Here is a 14924-nt window from a genome sequence, read left to right as displayed (position 1 = left end):
ATCCTCATATCAGGTTAAAAAAGCAAAAACAATCAACCATATGAAAAAACTCAGTGAACCACAGCAGTGTTTAAGAATGAATCACACTACCTTCAAAGGAATACTTTTCCCACAAAATGATCATTTATGTATCAAATACTCACTGTGTGTTATGTTATTTCACAACAAAAAAATTGTTTTTCTCGCATTTCTCACTGTAAACTAATAATCCAAAAATGGCTAACATTTTTGATGAACTGAGGTAAACTGGGACTGAGTTTAAAAACAGCGAAACTATATCAAAACATCTTTTTACAAACTCTATGCAGTGTATTCCAAGACTCACTGATCCAGTTGTATGCTTAGTGCTTCTCAGACACATGCATTTTGGCTAAAACTTTACCATAAAAACACTTCTGCATTTACAGTCTCACTCATGGACGAGTAGCATGCCAGGGCAAATTGGTGCATTTGAATCCAGCTTAAATGAATGCATGAGCAGAATTCAAACACATGCTCGCCCACATAACTCATATTCTCACATACTCAGTGTGGTCCCCTGTTACTTCAAATAATCAAGAATGAGAGCTGTTTTTTTTATTCCTTGTTCACCATAATTGATACACTTATGGTCATTTTGCAGGGAAGTTTTACTTAACAATGATAATAAACACTTCACTCACAAGATTTTGAAAATTGGAGTACCTGGTCTTCTCACAGTGGTGTTTCTGACTCATTCTCTTGATTTTGTCTCTGCTTCTTGCATGCTAATAAAGGTGACAGACTACTCGTCCTCTAGTGAAGATTCGGAGAGCAGCGATGAGGACGGGGAGACGGTGGGACATGATGGAACTGTTGCTGTTAGCGACATCCCCCGCATCATGTAAGTTGTCCCCTCTGTTTTTATTTTACCCCTCTCGCTCTGTTTTCTTTTTTTTTCAAGCTGGACTTGTCAGTTTTCATTTGTGTTGAGATATGCATGTCTTTGGAATATGCGCCATGCCAGCAGCTTGTCAGGATAGTTTTTGCAGAATTGCTTTGTAAATAATCGGGTCTCTGTGTGTGTTTTGTGTGTGTGTTGCAGGCCAGCAGTGCAGAGCAGCGATGAGTCGTATGGAGGGCTGACAGAGGACTCTCTGGGAGATGCCTATAATAGCTCCAAGGACGGCACTCTGGTGATGAGAGAGGTGATGAATGTAAACACACTCACACACACAAGCCACAAGGATTTAGAGAAAAGGGAATAAAAACAAACAGAGAAAATCATTTTTTTTGCTTATAATTCTTTAAATTCAGCTCATCTTGCTTCTTTATCGCCACTTTATCCTCTTTGTCCTTACTTCTCAACCCTCCTCTCAACATTATATCTCTCCATTCCTTTGTTTTTCAACTCTTTTCTCCTTTTTTCTGTCTCTCAGGCAGAGGAGAGGAGGAGAGGTAGCCACACTGAGAGTAATGGGTTCGGGAATCACAGTAACCATGGTAACCTCCCTGACCTGGTGCAGCAGAGCAACTCTCCCTCAGCCACACCCACTTCAGCCCTGCAGGAACTGGGCGACATGGCTGAGGTCAGACACACACACATACATACAAACAAACACACACACACACACACACACACTTGTTCATGGATGTAGATTGAATAAATGCCAAGGTGCCAAACAGCATTGCAAAAACTGCCTTGTTCAGTATTTTTACCCCTCTAAATCAGCGGGCCTGTTTGTTTTCGGAAAAGAAGAGACCTCTGTGGATAATTAGGCTACCGTTAAAAACCTCCTCAACTTCTTGATCTTAAATTATCAGGAAAAAAAGATGAGCACACATTAACAGGTGCTGGGAAAGCGGCCTGAGCCAAACAGCTTTGGAAAAATACAGCTTTTTTAACTTGACACCACTTTATTCAGGGTTTTTAACAGTTTAAATGAATGGGGCTGTTTGTTTTTGAGAGGAAGAGTCCTCTGTGGATAATTCGGCTTCCAGCGCAAACCTCCTTAACAATGAAAACTGAAGGAATCCTAACCTTGAGTTCATGCATGGGAGAAGTTTCAGCTGGTTTTAATCTGCAGTCCTCATCGCTAGATGCCTCTAAATCTTACATACTGTCCCTTTAAGTACCCCACAAACATGTCCTTGCTATAAATTCAAGCAACTCTGAGTAATATGTTAGGGTAGGCTGCTGCTGGCTTCTTACTTCTTAATTTTTATCTTACAGTTTGGTGTCGGCGGGTCCAAAGCGTCCTTCACCCCATTTGTTGATCCACGTGTCTATCAAACCTCCCCAAGTGAAAACGATGATGAGAACTCAGCAGCAGGTCGGCAAAGCATAATATATCTAACCTTAACTTCTTGTTTGCTAACTTTATAACCTGCACTGTCAGAAAAAATCAAATAATTTATCTTTTTCTCTGTTTCACCATCTCTCTTCACTTCTATGGTATCCCAGCCATGTTTGCTAATGAGCTGCTCAGACAAGAGCAGGCCAGACTAAACGAAGCCAGGAAGATCTCTGTGGTCAATGTCAACCCGACCAACATCAGACCCCACAGCGACACACCAGAGATCCGCAAATATAAGAAACGCTTCAACTCAGAGATCCTGTGTGCTGCTCTCTGGGGTAGGAGAGAACATCCTTCTTCTTCCTTCCAAAACAAGAACATTTGGACTGTTTTTGTGCATCTTTCTGTGTGTCTGACTCTTGTGTGTATGTATGTGTTTAGGTGTGAACCTGCTGGTGGGGACAGAGAACGGTCTTATGCTGCTTGACCGAAGTGGACAGGGAAAAGTCTACAACCTGATCACCAGACGGCGCTTCCTACAGATGGACGTGCTGGAGGGGCTCAATGTGCTCGTCACCATATCTGGTAGGTCTAATATTTATACACACATACACCACATTTTTAACCCTTAGGATTTGATTCCTGTAAAACCCATCTCATTTCTCTCCACCTGTTTATCTCTCCCCTCTCAGGGAAAAAGAATAAGTTGCGTGTCTACTACTTGTCCTGGCTGAGGAACAGAATATTACACAACGACCCAGAAGTTGAGAAGAAGCAGGGCTGGATTACAGTCGGGGAACTGGAGGGCTGTGTGCATTATAAAGTTGGTAAGGTCCTTGGTGTTTGTATGTACAGTACTGTGTAAAAGTCCTCAGCCACCTTAAACTTTGTTATTTTAGCAAGGTTATAATGACTGTACATATGTATTTCTCAGTAATCTCTTTACAACAAAACAACAACATACTGGAAATATGTGTACAGCATTACAAATGCAAATATTTCAGAATAAAACAACTTCGATAGGCTAAAGTTGCAAGTGTTTAGTTTGAACTCCCTTTTCCACTTGGCATGTGTTGAACTCTCTTGAGCAGGCAACATGATATTTACAATACTATACTCTAAATACTACACTTTTCTGGTGTATTTACACCAGGTTCCATTCAAGACATGTCTGAAGCTCAGTATTGATTTTTTGAGCTTCCTTTTGTCACAGTTGCACGATTCTATGTTTCATACCAAATCTTGACTTCAGTTGGAAGAGGTCATTTTATTCTGACTCTTTTGGTGTTATAATGCTTTGTACATGTTCTCTGTATTTTCTGTATTCTAAAACAACAAATTTACATTGGCCTAAGACTTTTGCACAGTATTGTATGTGTGTGCATTTTATAATAAATACACTGATTTGGATTAGACACTCAGAGGATGAAATTTATGCCTGATTCTGACTTGGTCTGAAGGCCTAAAGGTTCTGTAGGGACAAATAAGGTTAGATATGCAGGTTTTGTCTGACAGGTTGTTTTCTTAAGTCCCTCCCCAACACAGCTGGGAAAATTTCAACAGGAGAGGATAACATTTTATATTCAAGTGACGTGTGCTATGCAGATACAATGTAATACAAAAAAAAAAGGTAGTCTTAAGGTAAAATATTACAGTAGGCTGTAAAACTTAACCATAAAGTTGCTTTGAAAGCTATTTTTGATTTTTCAACTGCATCTTACAGATTTGACAGTTTAAAGCTGTTAAGGGAGGTTGCTTGATGCACCAAAAATGTACAAACCCAAGAATATTTTCTGGCCTTTTATGTTTTTCTTCACATTAAATGCGGACATTTAATCCAGTGAGGAGAGTAGTGACAAGGTTTATGATAAATATGATACTAATTATGAGGAATCAAATATATTAGATGTATCTTTATTATAAAATTAAAACAGTCCTAATGTACGTTATAGTACTGTCATGATACTAGAATTTCTAACTTTGAAACAATACCTTGATAAATATTGATATTTGAGACCATTTTTAATAACATTAGGAAAAAAAATGTTATTGACATTTCAAAATGAAAAGTCATGTCTTTGTCTTGTGTCCAGTAAAATATGAGAGGATTAAGTTCCTGGTGATTGCTCTGAAGAACTCTGTGGAAATCTATGCCTGGGCTCCCAAACCCTACCACAAGTTCATGGCCTTTAAGGTATGAAAGCACATACATACACACACTTCACACATATTAACAAGATTCATACAGCACTTCACTAATTTATGAATCAGTAAAAGCTAATGCATTATCAACAACATCGCCCTGCAGATATTTTGTAGTGAAAGGTGGTATGATGTAAATATTTTTATCAAAAGACTATTTTTACTGCCATTTTTGCTGACAGCGTGAGCATCACACTGAAAAAATAGTCTAAAGCTGTGAACCATGTGGCGACTCTAACCTATTAATGTTGCCGCGGCAAAAAAAACCCCAAGCAAACAAGAAGTTTTGTGATGCAGTTATTATCAACTGTTGACAGTTAACAAATTTTATTGTCTTTTTGTTAATCCCTCTGACTTTGTCTTTCTCACTTCATCCTCCTCACTTTTTTAGTCATTCACTGAGCTACAGCACCGTCCCCAGCTGGTTGACCTCACGGTGGAGGAGGGTCAGAGGTTAAAGGTCATCTACGGCTCCAGCGTGGGCTTCCATGTCATCGACGTGGACTCAGGCAACCCTTACGACATCTACATCCCCTCACATGTAAGTGCAGGACTATGCTCATGTAGATCCAAGTGTTTGTCTTTTGTAAATTTTCAGTCAACATGTTTGTCTCAATGTCTAATGAATTCAAATGAAGAATGGCTCAACCCATTACCCAACTCCTACTGTAGTACCTGCTGTTCTCCTCCTGTCCCAAGGTCAACAGTGACTCACAAACAGCTGTGTCTCACAGGGAATAGCTGCTACAAATACAATGGCTTTTCTTGACAAATTACCTCTTTGATTGATTTGCTGTCTGGCAAGTAAAAGATTGATGGGTGTTTCAAGTCTTTTATCAGATACTTTTTTTAGTTTGCTAAATTTGGTGCATTGGACTCAGACTATCTATGCACAGCACACAGAAGGAAGCTCAAATTACTGAAGTACTCTTTAAGTATACCTGTTTATACCCATCAGTTATAAATTTCTCTCAATCACTCATGGAAGCTGGGTACACACTCAGTGGTTGACCATGTGCGTGCTTGAAATGCAAATAATTTTTTGGTACTTGCATGCAGATTAGTTTGTTCCGTGGTGGCTTCACTAATCGCACGCTCTTACCCAAATCAAGTTCAAACACAGTCCAGCCAAACTCTTGATTTAGTGGCAATTTTTCAGTAAATACAAACCAGCGGATACAGATGCGAGGGCACGCAATAGCAGCCCGTGTTCATTTGAGTCCGTGCTTTACAGTGAGTGCACCGTGAGACTTATTTAATTTTTTAAAAATGATTTTTGCCTTTAATCCATGCTTCCTCTCTCTCTCCTTCCCTGCCAACTTCTCTTCCAGTGTGCCAAACTGACGAAGGTGACATCCTGCCATCCACCCTTTTAGACTAAACCAGTAGACCTTTAGTAAAACCAACCCATAGTGGATGCACAGAAGTACTACATGTGTCTGTGTGCAGTACTGTTCATTAGAGTAGAGATTAATGGACACTTTAGCTAGACACAGGTTGCATGAATCAATTCATCTTACCCACATGAGACATAACGAGGTTCTGAAAAGCTGTACAGACCGAATCACTGTGACTAAAACACAATCACTTCGGGGTAGACAACTGGCAATTGTGTGTGAAATTTGCAAACTTGTTTATTTATGTTGTCATTTTTTTACTGTACCCGTAACATTTAAAGATGTTTAGTTAAACACGGTGGGTCAGACCCAACTGACGTTTCTGCTGTGCTCATTTATTTATGTACTGTGTTGCTTTTTTAGAGACTTTAATGATCCAAATCTAGCAGTATGGACACTAAACAAGGTATTGCTATGGATGGGGCTGCAGCAAAACATATCTTTGCCACCTAAAAACAAAAAAAAAATAATCAATATTAGTTTACATGTATGCTATTTGGAATGTTTTCTTGGCTTTATTTTATAAATAACCAATTGGCAGAGGTAGAGCAACAACTCAATTTCAGTTCCAAGTCAGAAAGGGCTGTCTGACAGCATTGTAAAAAAAGCAGTCAGGGTTCCCACGGTCATGAAAATCCTGGGAAAGTTTTGAAATTAGAAAAACTGTTTCCCAGACCTGGAAATGGTTTGGAATTACCGGAATGTTTTGGTAATGTTTTAAATATATATTGTTTTGGCCATTGTTTAAAATATGTTAAAATCCCCAAAACATGGCTACTTTAAAGCAAAAATACTTCCCTTGTATTACTAATTTAAAATCTAGTGTTGCACTGCTGATTATTGAAATGTCACTCACATCATGTGAAACCCAAAAACCAAACCAGCATGGCATCATTACCCAGGCTGTGTCCCCCTTTTGGGTGACAGAAACACTCTGCCAAATCAGGAGAGAAACAAGAAAATGCCAAAAAGCTGTAATGTAGCCAATTAACCAAGGCTTTGTGAGGTACCTGTTTGTGCCAGTCTGGTCTATTATGCAGCTAGGTTACAGCGGGAATGTCTAATGAGCGATTAAAGTTAAAGTACTTATGGTTTGCTTAGCCGCAAATGCTAGAAAGTGCATGTTTAATAATGTACCTGTAGTTGTATCTCTATATATGCTATTTAAACTACTTAAATTAGGTCATGGAAATGAGGTGAAATTCTATGGAAAAATCATTTAAAAGTTAAGGAAATTCATTTGTAGAAATATGTTGGAACCTTGGGCAGTTGAAATATTCTAATTATAGTGTACATATAAACTGATATTTTTTTTTTTTTCTGGCTTGACTTTTTAAATTGGCTAAAAACTAATCAGTGTGGACAGAGTTTGCTCAGCTCTGTTTCGCTGAATGTACATGACGCAAGGGTTTTCTAACCAGAAGTTATTGTAAACAAACACTGTGATTTGGTCTGTACTACCACCAGTGAGATATTTAGTCATTTTGGAGCCATGATGCAAATATTCCAAAAACTGCACTTGTCTCTCACCAACAACCAACACCACAGCGTGATATAATCAGAGTGGTTTTGTTGGGTTATAGTGCTACTGTTTGCATATCTGATACAATGTGTAAATTGCTTCCTTACTGTGGTCAGAGTGAGCAGAAGAGCGACAGTAACGTGAGCTCCATTTTGCAGAGTTCTTATGTGCAATAAATGCAGTTTATTGTGGGCTAAGATGAGTTTTTTCACCACCTTATCACTCACTCGTTCTACTGATATGTTCTGTTGTTGTGCTCCTGAAGTGTAGTTCTGAGTTGCACTGTTGAGGAGACTGCCGGCACTAACATTGGGGCTGGTCTCTGGGCTACACTTTGGGTAAAGTGCACTGATTCAAGCTATGTCTGTGTGTTTTTGTCCCTGACTCTTCTGATGTTTTTCCTGTTAATTAAGGTCAAAGAAAAGTGCTTCAGTTTGTCCATTCACTTATTACACATAACAAGGGTTCTCAGACAACAAGCCAAAGTCTGAACCTTTTGATGCCTGATATCTGGCAGCCTTGTCAATGTCGGCAAACTTGCTCTTTAGAGGATTACAGCGTGTGGGCCGATCCAAAAAATGCCAAAGAGCATGCCAAATTCTCTTGCATTAAACGCCCGTGATGAACCCTCTGTAATATTTTAATCTACAGTAGATTATGATTAAATTTGACAGATTTAATTAAAGTCCCTTAAATGTTTGCATGTGTGTATCATCGACAGATCCAGAGTCAGGTGACGCCCCATGCCATCGTGGTGCTGCCTAAGACTGATGGGATGGAGATGCTGCTGTGTTACGAGGACGAGGGCGTCTACGTCAACACCTACGGGCGAATCACCAAGGACGTGGTGCTACAGTGGGGAGAGATGCCTACCTCTGTTGGTATGTCCCACACTCTTATTTTTATGAGTTTAGCTGATCTAAATGGATTTTTATCAACACTGGAGTCATTAAAACATCACAGGGAAACACTCACTTCAAAGATGTAAATTAATGATAAACCAAACTTGAAGTTAAGACGTTTAAATGACTATATGCTTGTACCCATTTCTCTCTCTCTCTCTGTGTGTGTGTGTGTGTGTGTGTGTGTGTGTGTGTGTGTTTGTGTGTGTGTTTGTGTGTGTGTTTGTGTGTGTGTGTTTGTGTGTGTGTGTGTGTGTGTGTGTGTGTGTGTGTTGCAGCACAGATCAAAAGTGTTCTTAGTGCTTGTGGGGGTTCATTTGAGGTTTAATTGCATAAAAAAATCAGTTTATAGCATCAGTCTTCAGAAGAATGCTTCCAGAGGATGGAGCGGGGGTATTATAACAGCACTTTATTTAACTTGATTATATGTGTTTCATTTAACTTTATCATAACAGGGTTTGATTTAACTTTATAGTAAGTACTTAATTTAACTTTACAATATGGCAGTAGCTACTTTATTAACTATTTTTATTTTTTATATTATAACAGCACTTTATTGAACTTGATTATAAGTGATTCAGTTAACTTTATCATATCAATATTTTATTTAATTTCATCATGAGCGCTTTGTTTAACTTTATGGTATGACAGTTGCTACTTTATTTAACTTTATTTTTACATTTTATATTATAGCAGCACTTTATTTAACTTTCTATGACAGCACTTTATTTTATTTTAACTCTTCTATTTAACTTTATGTGAGAAAGATGGAAAGTATATATGAAGAGAGATAGGGGGGAACACAAAGATCAAAGGTCTAACAAAGAAATGTGTCAGTGCATGGTCTGTTTGAAGAGAGAATAGCGCTTTATTTGCTGTGCTTTACTGCCCTCATGTGACAGCTAGTGGTGTAACACTTTTAAAGTTGCCATTATTGAGGCTTGTTCAAAGGAATCTGGAATCTGTGTTGTGTGTTTGGATGCCTGTTCTAACGATATATTGTGTTTTCTCTTGCAAAGCCTACATCCACTCTAATCAGATTATGGGCTGGGGTGAGAAAGCCATAGAGATCCGCTCTGTGGAAACAGGTCATCTGGATGGAGTCTTTATGCACAAGAGAGCCCAGAGACTCAAATTCCTTTGTGAGCGGAACGACAAGGTAAACAAACCAAACAACACTTTTTGATTATCAGTTATTCTCTGTCTATCTGTGGCTGGGAAATTATTGGAGTACAATAAATTAATAATAATAATTTACACAATAAAAAAGAAACATGCTTGGCCTCTATTGCCTTGATTGCTGTTTGTGTGTGAGAAAATACTGAAAAAACACGCATAGACACATGTTGTTTAAAGACCTCTTGTAATCAATCAGGCCCATAGAACAAAAAGCAAACTTTTGATGCTGTGTCACTACACACTTTATTTTTTTTTTAAATTTGTACTCTTTCTCCTTTTGTCCCATGTTGTATAACTTTTTAAATCTATTTTTATTTTTTAAACTTTTTTAAAATTATTGTCTATCTTTTTATTATTATTATTATTATTATTATTATTATTGTCAAGCTCAGAAAAGCTTATTGACAATGTACATTATGTTTTTATGAGGAGTTTTCTAGATACAACTTTGTTTATTCAAATGTAAGCACAGAAATTCAAAAACACATATTTTGACTTTTGCCTGAAGTGCGATTAATCACTCAATATTGATTTGGTGCGAGTTGCCAAGTGTTGGAGATATCAGTAATAGAGATGTCTCTTCTCACCAGTATAATGGAACTAGATGGCACTCTGCTTGTGGTTATCAAAGCTAGCGGTAAATTTGTGGTGATGCGGTTGGTGGGTATAGTTTAAAATAGAAAATAGTTCCTACATGTAACTGCTCACAACAGGGTCTGATGATCATCTTAAGTAACAGCTCACAGCTTTGGAAAGAGACACTGCAGTTTTTCAAATGTATTTTTTGGTGCTTTGAGCACCACAAGCTGAATGCCTTCTAGTTGCATTATACTGGAGAGGAGGCAGAAATCTCGGCAACTCAAATTAAAACAATCTAGATTAATAATAGCACGACAGGTAAGAGTAGAAAATATGTGTTTATGACTTTAGGGTGAACTGTCCCTTTATTTGATTCTTAAAAAAAAACATAATTTACTTAAAAATAACATTTAAGAAAAGCATCATTATTTGTGATATAATTATAAAAGAAAACAATTATGTATGTTTGTAATATTCTCTCTCTGTAGGTATTCTTCGCATCAGTGCGTTCTGGGGGTAGCAGCCAAGTTTTCTTCATGACCCTCAACAGAAGCTCGATGATGAACTGGTGATAGCTCTTCCCACTGTCCTCTCTGCCTCACTCTCCAATTGGCCTGCCCATGCACATCTCACAAACGAACCAGATTGACCGCGAGGCCACAAGTGAACTCTTTTAACACAGGAGAGACTAAAACCGCATACAAAAACAAACAAAAAAAAAGTAATCGTAGAGAAAAACAACAAAGACCTGTTCTAAAATGAAGAGACATGTTACCCTAGATTACGTCGGGTCGTGCAGAAGCCATTGTTACTCAACTGACTGGCAAACTGGTGCCACTGACTTTCCAAATATTCTGTCTCTGTAACTTTTCCCTTTCTGTCTGTCTCCAAACGGACCAGTGCATTCAAGTGTTCAGCAGCTGTAGAAATACACTTTACACCCGCCTCCCTCTGTCTCTCTTGTCTCCACGTCTTAATCCTCTTCTCCTGTCCTTCCCGGCAGATCTAGTCATCACTTTTTCAATCCTTCGACACCCATGTCCTCTATTTTCCTTCCCTCCTATCTGCCATGTTTGGGCTCACTCCCGGAGAACTTAACACCTCAAAGGTCGGTGGGATAGATGAATAAGATTTAATATAAATTCAAATATATACTTGTGAATATGACAGGGGCAGCCGAGGGATGACAAATCTACTCGGGATGTCAGCAGTGAAAGCAGACAGCCTGATTGATTTTCTTTCTCCCCTGTCCCCTCCTCCTCCTCCTCCTCCTCCTCCTCCTCGAACTTCCTCCTCTCGCCATCTTTTCGAGCCCTGAGCAAACAGAGTTGTGATTTAGTGTTCGATCGCATCTGGCTGATAGAGATGCGTGTGAGACGATCTGTCACAGGCGGGTTGTCACAGTATGCAAAGATGATTTCTGTGTCCCTTTAAAATGAAATCACTGGTCCATCCTTTTTTTTCTCCCCCTCCTCACTCTCATCTTTCTGTCTTCACTCTTTAAACTCTGAAGGTGCTGCATCAGATATACTGTAATATTAAATGAACAATGAGAGCATCATTCTGTTCATTCTTTTGATTTCTTTTCTTTTTCTCTGTGACCTAGCCGGTCAGTCTTTGAAGCGTGATGAAATGTACAGCACATCTGTGTCTCTGAAATCAGGAGCGTGTGTCGGTGTGTGTGAATGTGTGCATAAGTGTGTGTGTTTGTGTGTGTGTGACATGTTGAAATGAGTCCCGCTCAAATCAAGGTTAAATCAAAGCGGGACACTGAAATCTATGGCCAGAAAAAAGAGTCAAATAATTCAGTCTGTGCGTGAACTTTTACCTGAATGCAACACTGAGTGTGTTTACATGCAGATTTATGATATTATCTTCTTAGTCTGATGTTATGAGTTGGTGTGTGTGAACACCTAGCATTTAAAGATAGGCAAAATTAACAGCTGATTTTGTTTTTTGGAGTGTTTTTCTGTTTCCTTTTAACACAGTAGTGTTTTGGCTATTCACAAATACAGCTATGCTGCTGTTGGGAAGATCCTGAATACAACCTCAACAGGATTTGAGCTACGATCCCGAATACTGTGTGCATGTGGAAGCACTCATTGTTGAAAGCTGTGGTGTCCTTTTGAATCATGCTCCTCCCTGATTGGTTCTTCTGATTTTTGGCTCGTAACTGTTTGTACAGTGCCTAGCATGATGTAAGCAAAACAAAAAAGGAGGCCAAAATATTATTGCTCACGTTTTAATTAATAATTCTATTGCCTATATGGTTAATTTACACTGTTTATTTTTTTTGTGAGTGTTGATGTCTACGTTTAACACATTGCCAATTCTTGTCTCTTCTAACAGAGATGTACATTAACAAATTTAAAGGGTAACTTTTGTATTTATTAGTTTTTTCAACCTGGACCTTGTTTTCCCATGTGTTTGTGTCTAAGTGACTAATAGAGACAACTATTCTTAAAACTGGTCCAGTGTCCAGCTAGAGTGCTGCAGCCAGCAATGGAAAAACAGGCTGCAATGTAACCACATGGGGCAATTATGCACGTTCAAAATTAGGTCCACTAAAAGTGCTTGTTTTGGTCATTGACAGGCTGACAACGTTATAGAAAGGATCCTGCACAGATAGACATTTCTATTAAAGGGTAAGATCCTTTTTTTTAACCAGACCAGCCCCAAAATGGCTATCACTAGATACACAAGACTCCCTTTAAATAAACAGTAGTTTTACCATCATAAACTACACTTTGTTCAAAGCAAACTGAAACAAAATACAACTCACACAAAGCATCTTGGTTTGTCTTTCCACTGTTCCAAAAATCACCAACTCTGGTTTGGTTGAAATAAACTCATTATACTCTCAGTTAGATGTGAAAATGTGCTGGCTGTATTCATGTTAAAATTACTGTGTATTTGAATGGGGTCTGGTGAGTTTGCCGATAGCAGTTCTGGGGCTGCTTCTGATTCAACAAAAGGGATGTTATTCTTTAATCTGAGTCCAGCAGTAGCAAAAACAAGCACTGTATGTGATTGTAAAGTGATGGAGCACATATGGCTACATTGCAGCTTGTCTCACTCAATACTGGAATATTTCAAAAATTGTTGTTTCCCCATTAGTCACTTAGACACAAAAACATGGGAAAACAGGGGTCAGGTTGAAAAGTACTGAAGTTACCCTTTAAGACTTGATTTATTCTTTGAAAGGAGTAAGTTAATATAAAAAAAAAACATTTCTTTCTAAATACAACTTGATCATAAATACATACTGTGTTAAATTTATAATGCTTGAGGGTGGACTAGTTCATGCATACTCATCCACATTGGAGAGCACTGTAATGCAGATTAGTCCTTTTTCTGGTTGATATACTGTGGGTTTGGCCTGGCATGTTGGCCTATGGTCAGGGGTGCACCGACAGGAGATGCAGACCAGGCAAATGTTTGAGCCCCCCCAAAAAACATTTGGGAAAAGGTGCTTAAATGGCCACTCACATGGTTAGTTTTGCAATGACAACTCAATAACCTCCCATAAAAGCACTATACAGTGCAGCACTGCTTCCCTACAAAAACCTTAAGTGGGGCTCCTTCTAGTCACTGCGTGACCTCCATGGGCTTCTTTGCTTGGCGCCCACAGACTCAAGGATTGCCACTGCCTATGGTTAACAAACATAAGGCGAAACAAAAAAATAGACTCATTCCCTGATGATGTAATGATCATTTCAATCAAGTTTATGTCAATTTAATTATTTTTTTAAGTTACATTTTCAAATACTTTTTACGCATCCACACAGTAGCCAGCCGTATGTTAGGTCCACCAATCTCTGTTAGGGGGAGCAGGCTAACATTTTAGCAATAAAAAACCGAGCTGAAGAAAACCACTGTCTTCCCTAAGTGTGTGTGTGCACGCATGCATCTGAACTTGTGGTTACTGAGCAAGTGTGAATGGGGCATTATTACTATGTTTGTCCATCACGAAATCCACTCTTCCCATTGGAAAAGGCTGACGGTCATTACACTGAGGACTCTCCTTTCAAAGACGAAACCACTGTATTCTTTATTCTGTTTATTTCCTGTTTTCTTTATTTTGAAAGAGCATTACTAATGTCCTGTTTTGGGATTTATTTGTTTTGTAAAAGAGATGCTGTAAGAGAGAAATAAATGAAACTAGAGAATTATGCTGGTTCTGGAGTTGTGTTTCGTTTTTATTTGTTTATTTTTTTTTATTTCATGCCTCAGCGCTTGTTTTCGGGTTGCCCGTCTGTCTGCCCATCCATCCGTCCATCAGTCCCTCCAATTTTCATGAAGGCAGTATCTCAAAAAAAACCTTGGGCAAATTTCTTCAAATGAACTGATAAGATTTTGGTGGTCATAGGTCAAAGCTTGGGTCACTGTTACTTTATTTGTCTCGTTCTTGTGAACATGATATCTAAAGAAGGCCTCAAGGTAGTTTCCGCAAATTTGGTACAAACGTCCACTTGGACTTAAGAATGAACTGGATAGAATTTGGTGGTTGAAGGTCAAAGGCCAAGGTCATTGTGATATCACAAAACATGTTTTTGGCCATAACTCAATAATTTATATGCTTATTATGATAAAATTAAACACAAATTTCAGAAACAAAGGGAGACATTTTGTCAGATATTGAATAGGTGACACTAATCTTGGGTGTCCAACTGTACTGATTGCATAGATCTTCTGTGTTGGGGGGTTGAAGATGTGTCTAAAACATCCATGTTTTCACATTTATGGATGTAAACTTTAAGTTCAACTTTACTGGTTTGTGGAAGCAGCTCAGAGGTGGTAATTCTAGTTTTTTGGATGTGTTTGTGAGAGTCTGTCTTTTTTGCAAGTGTGCACATTTGTATCATCCTTGACCCTCAGACTTTGTCCG

The 14924-nt window shown here is 38.6% G+C and overlaps 1 protein-coding gene across 19 annotated transcripts in view; it reads left to right on the top strand.

The window, feature by feature from the left end:
* tnika (TRAF2 and NCK interacting kinase a) overlaps positions 1-14208 on the top strand; it is an 81723-nt gene extending 67515 nt beyond the window's left edge. For 10 of the 19 annotated variants that reach the window (XM_088087500.1, XM_088087507.1, XM_088087506.1 and 7 more), the window contains 13 exons: positions 756-862; positions 1064-1166; positions 1398-1547; positions 2192-2291; positions 2423-2593; positions 2697-2840; positions 2948-3082; positions 4349-4449; positions 4849-4998; positions 5789-5806; positions 8098-8257; positions 9298-9437; positions 10525-14208. In XM_088087500.1, the coding sequence (XP_087943626.1) occupies positions 756-862; positions 1064-1166; positions 1398-1547; positions 2192-2291; positions 2423-2593; positions 2697-2840; positions 2948-3082; positions 4349-4449; positions 4849-4998; positions 5789-5806; positions 8098-8257; positions 9298-9437; positions 10525-10608 (1563 nt within the window). In that variant the 3' untranslated portion in view covers positions 10609-14208. The remainder of the gene's footprint in view (positions 1-755; positions 863-1063; positions 1167-1397; positions 1548-2191; positions 2292-2422; positions 2594-2696; positions 2841-2947; positions 3083-4348; positions 4450-4848; positions 4999-5788; positions 5807-8097; positions 8258-9297; positions 9438-10524) is intronic. The other 9 variants (XM_088087512.1, XM_088087510.1, XM_042500192.2 and 6 more) reach the window with 1 other exon arrangement.
* Positions 14209-14924: the final 716 nt, after the last annotated feature.

The sequence above is a fragment of the Plectropomus leopardus genome, chromosome 14 (assembly GCF_026936395.1).
Source record: "Plectropomus leopardus strain MGB_pleo_1.0 chromosome 14, ASM2693639v1, whole genome shotgun sequence".
Classification (NCBI taxonomy): domain Eukaryota; kingdom Metazoa; phylum Chordata; class Actinopteri; order Perciformes; family Serranidae; genus Plectropomus; species Plectropomus leopardus.
This window is presented reverse-complemented; position numbering and strand designations above follow the sequence as displayed.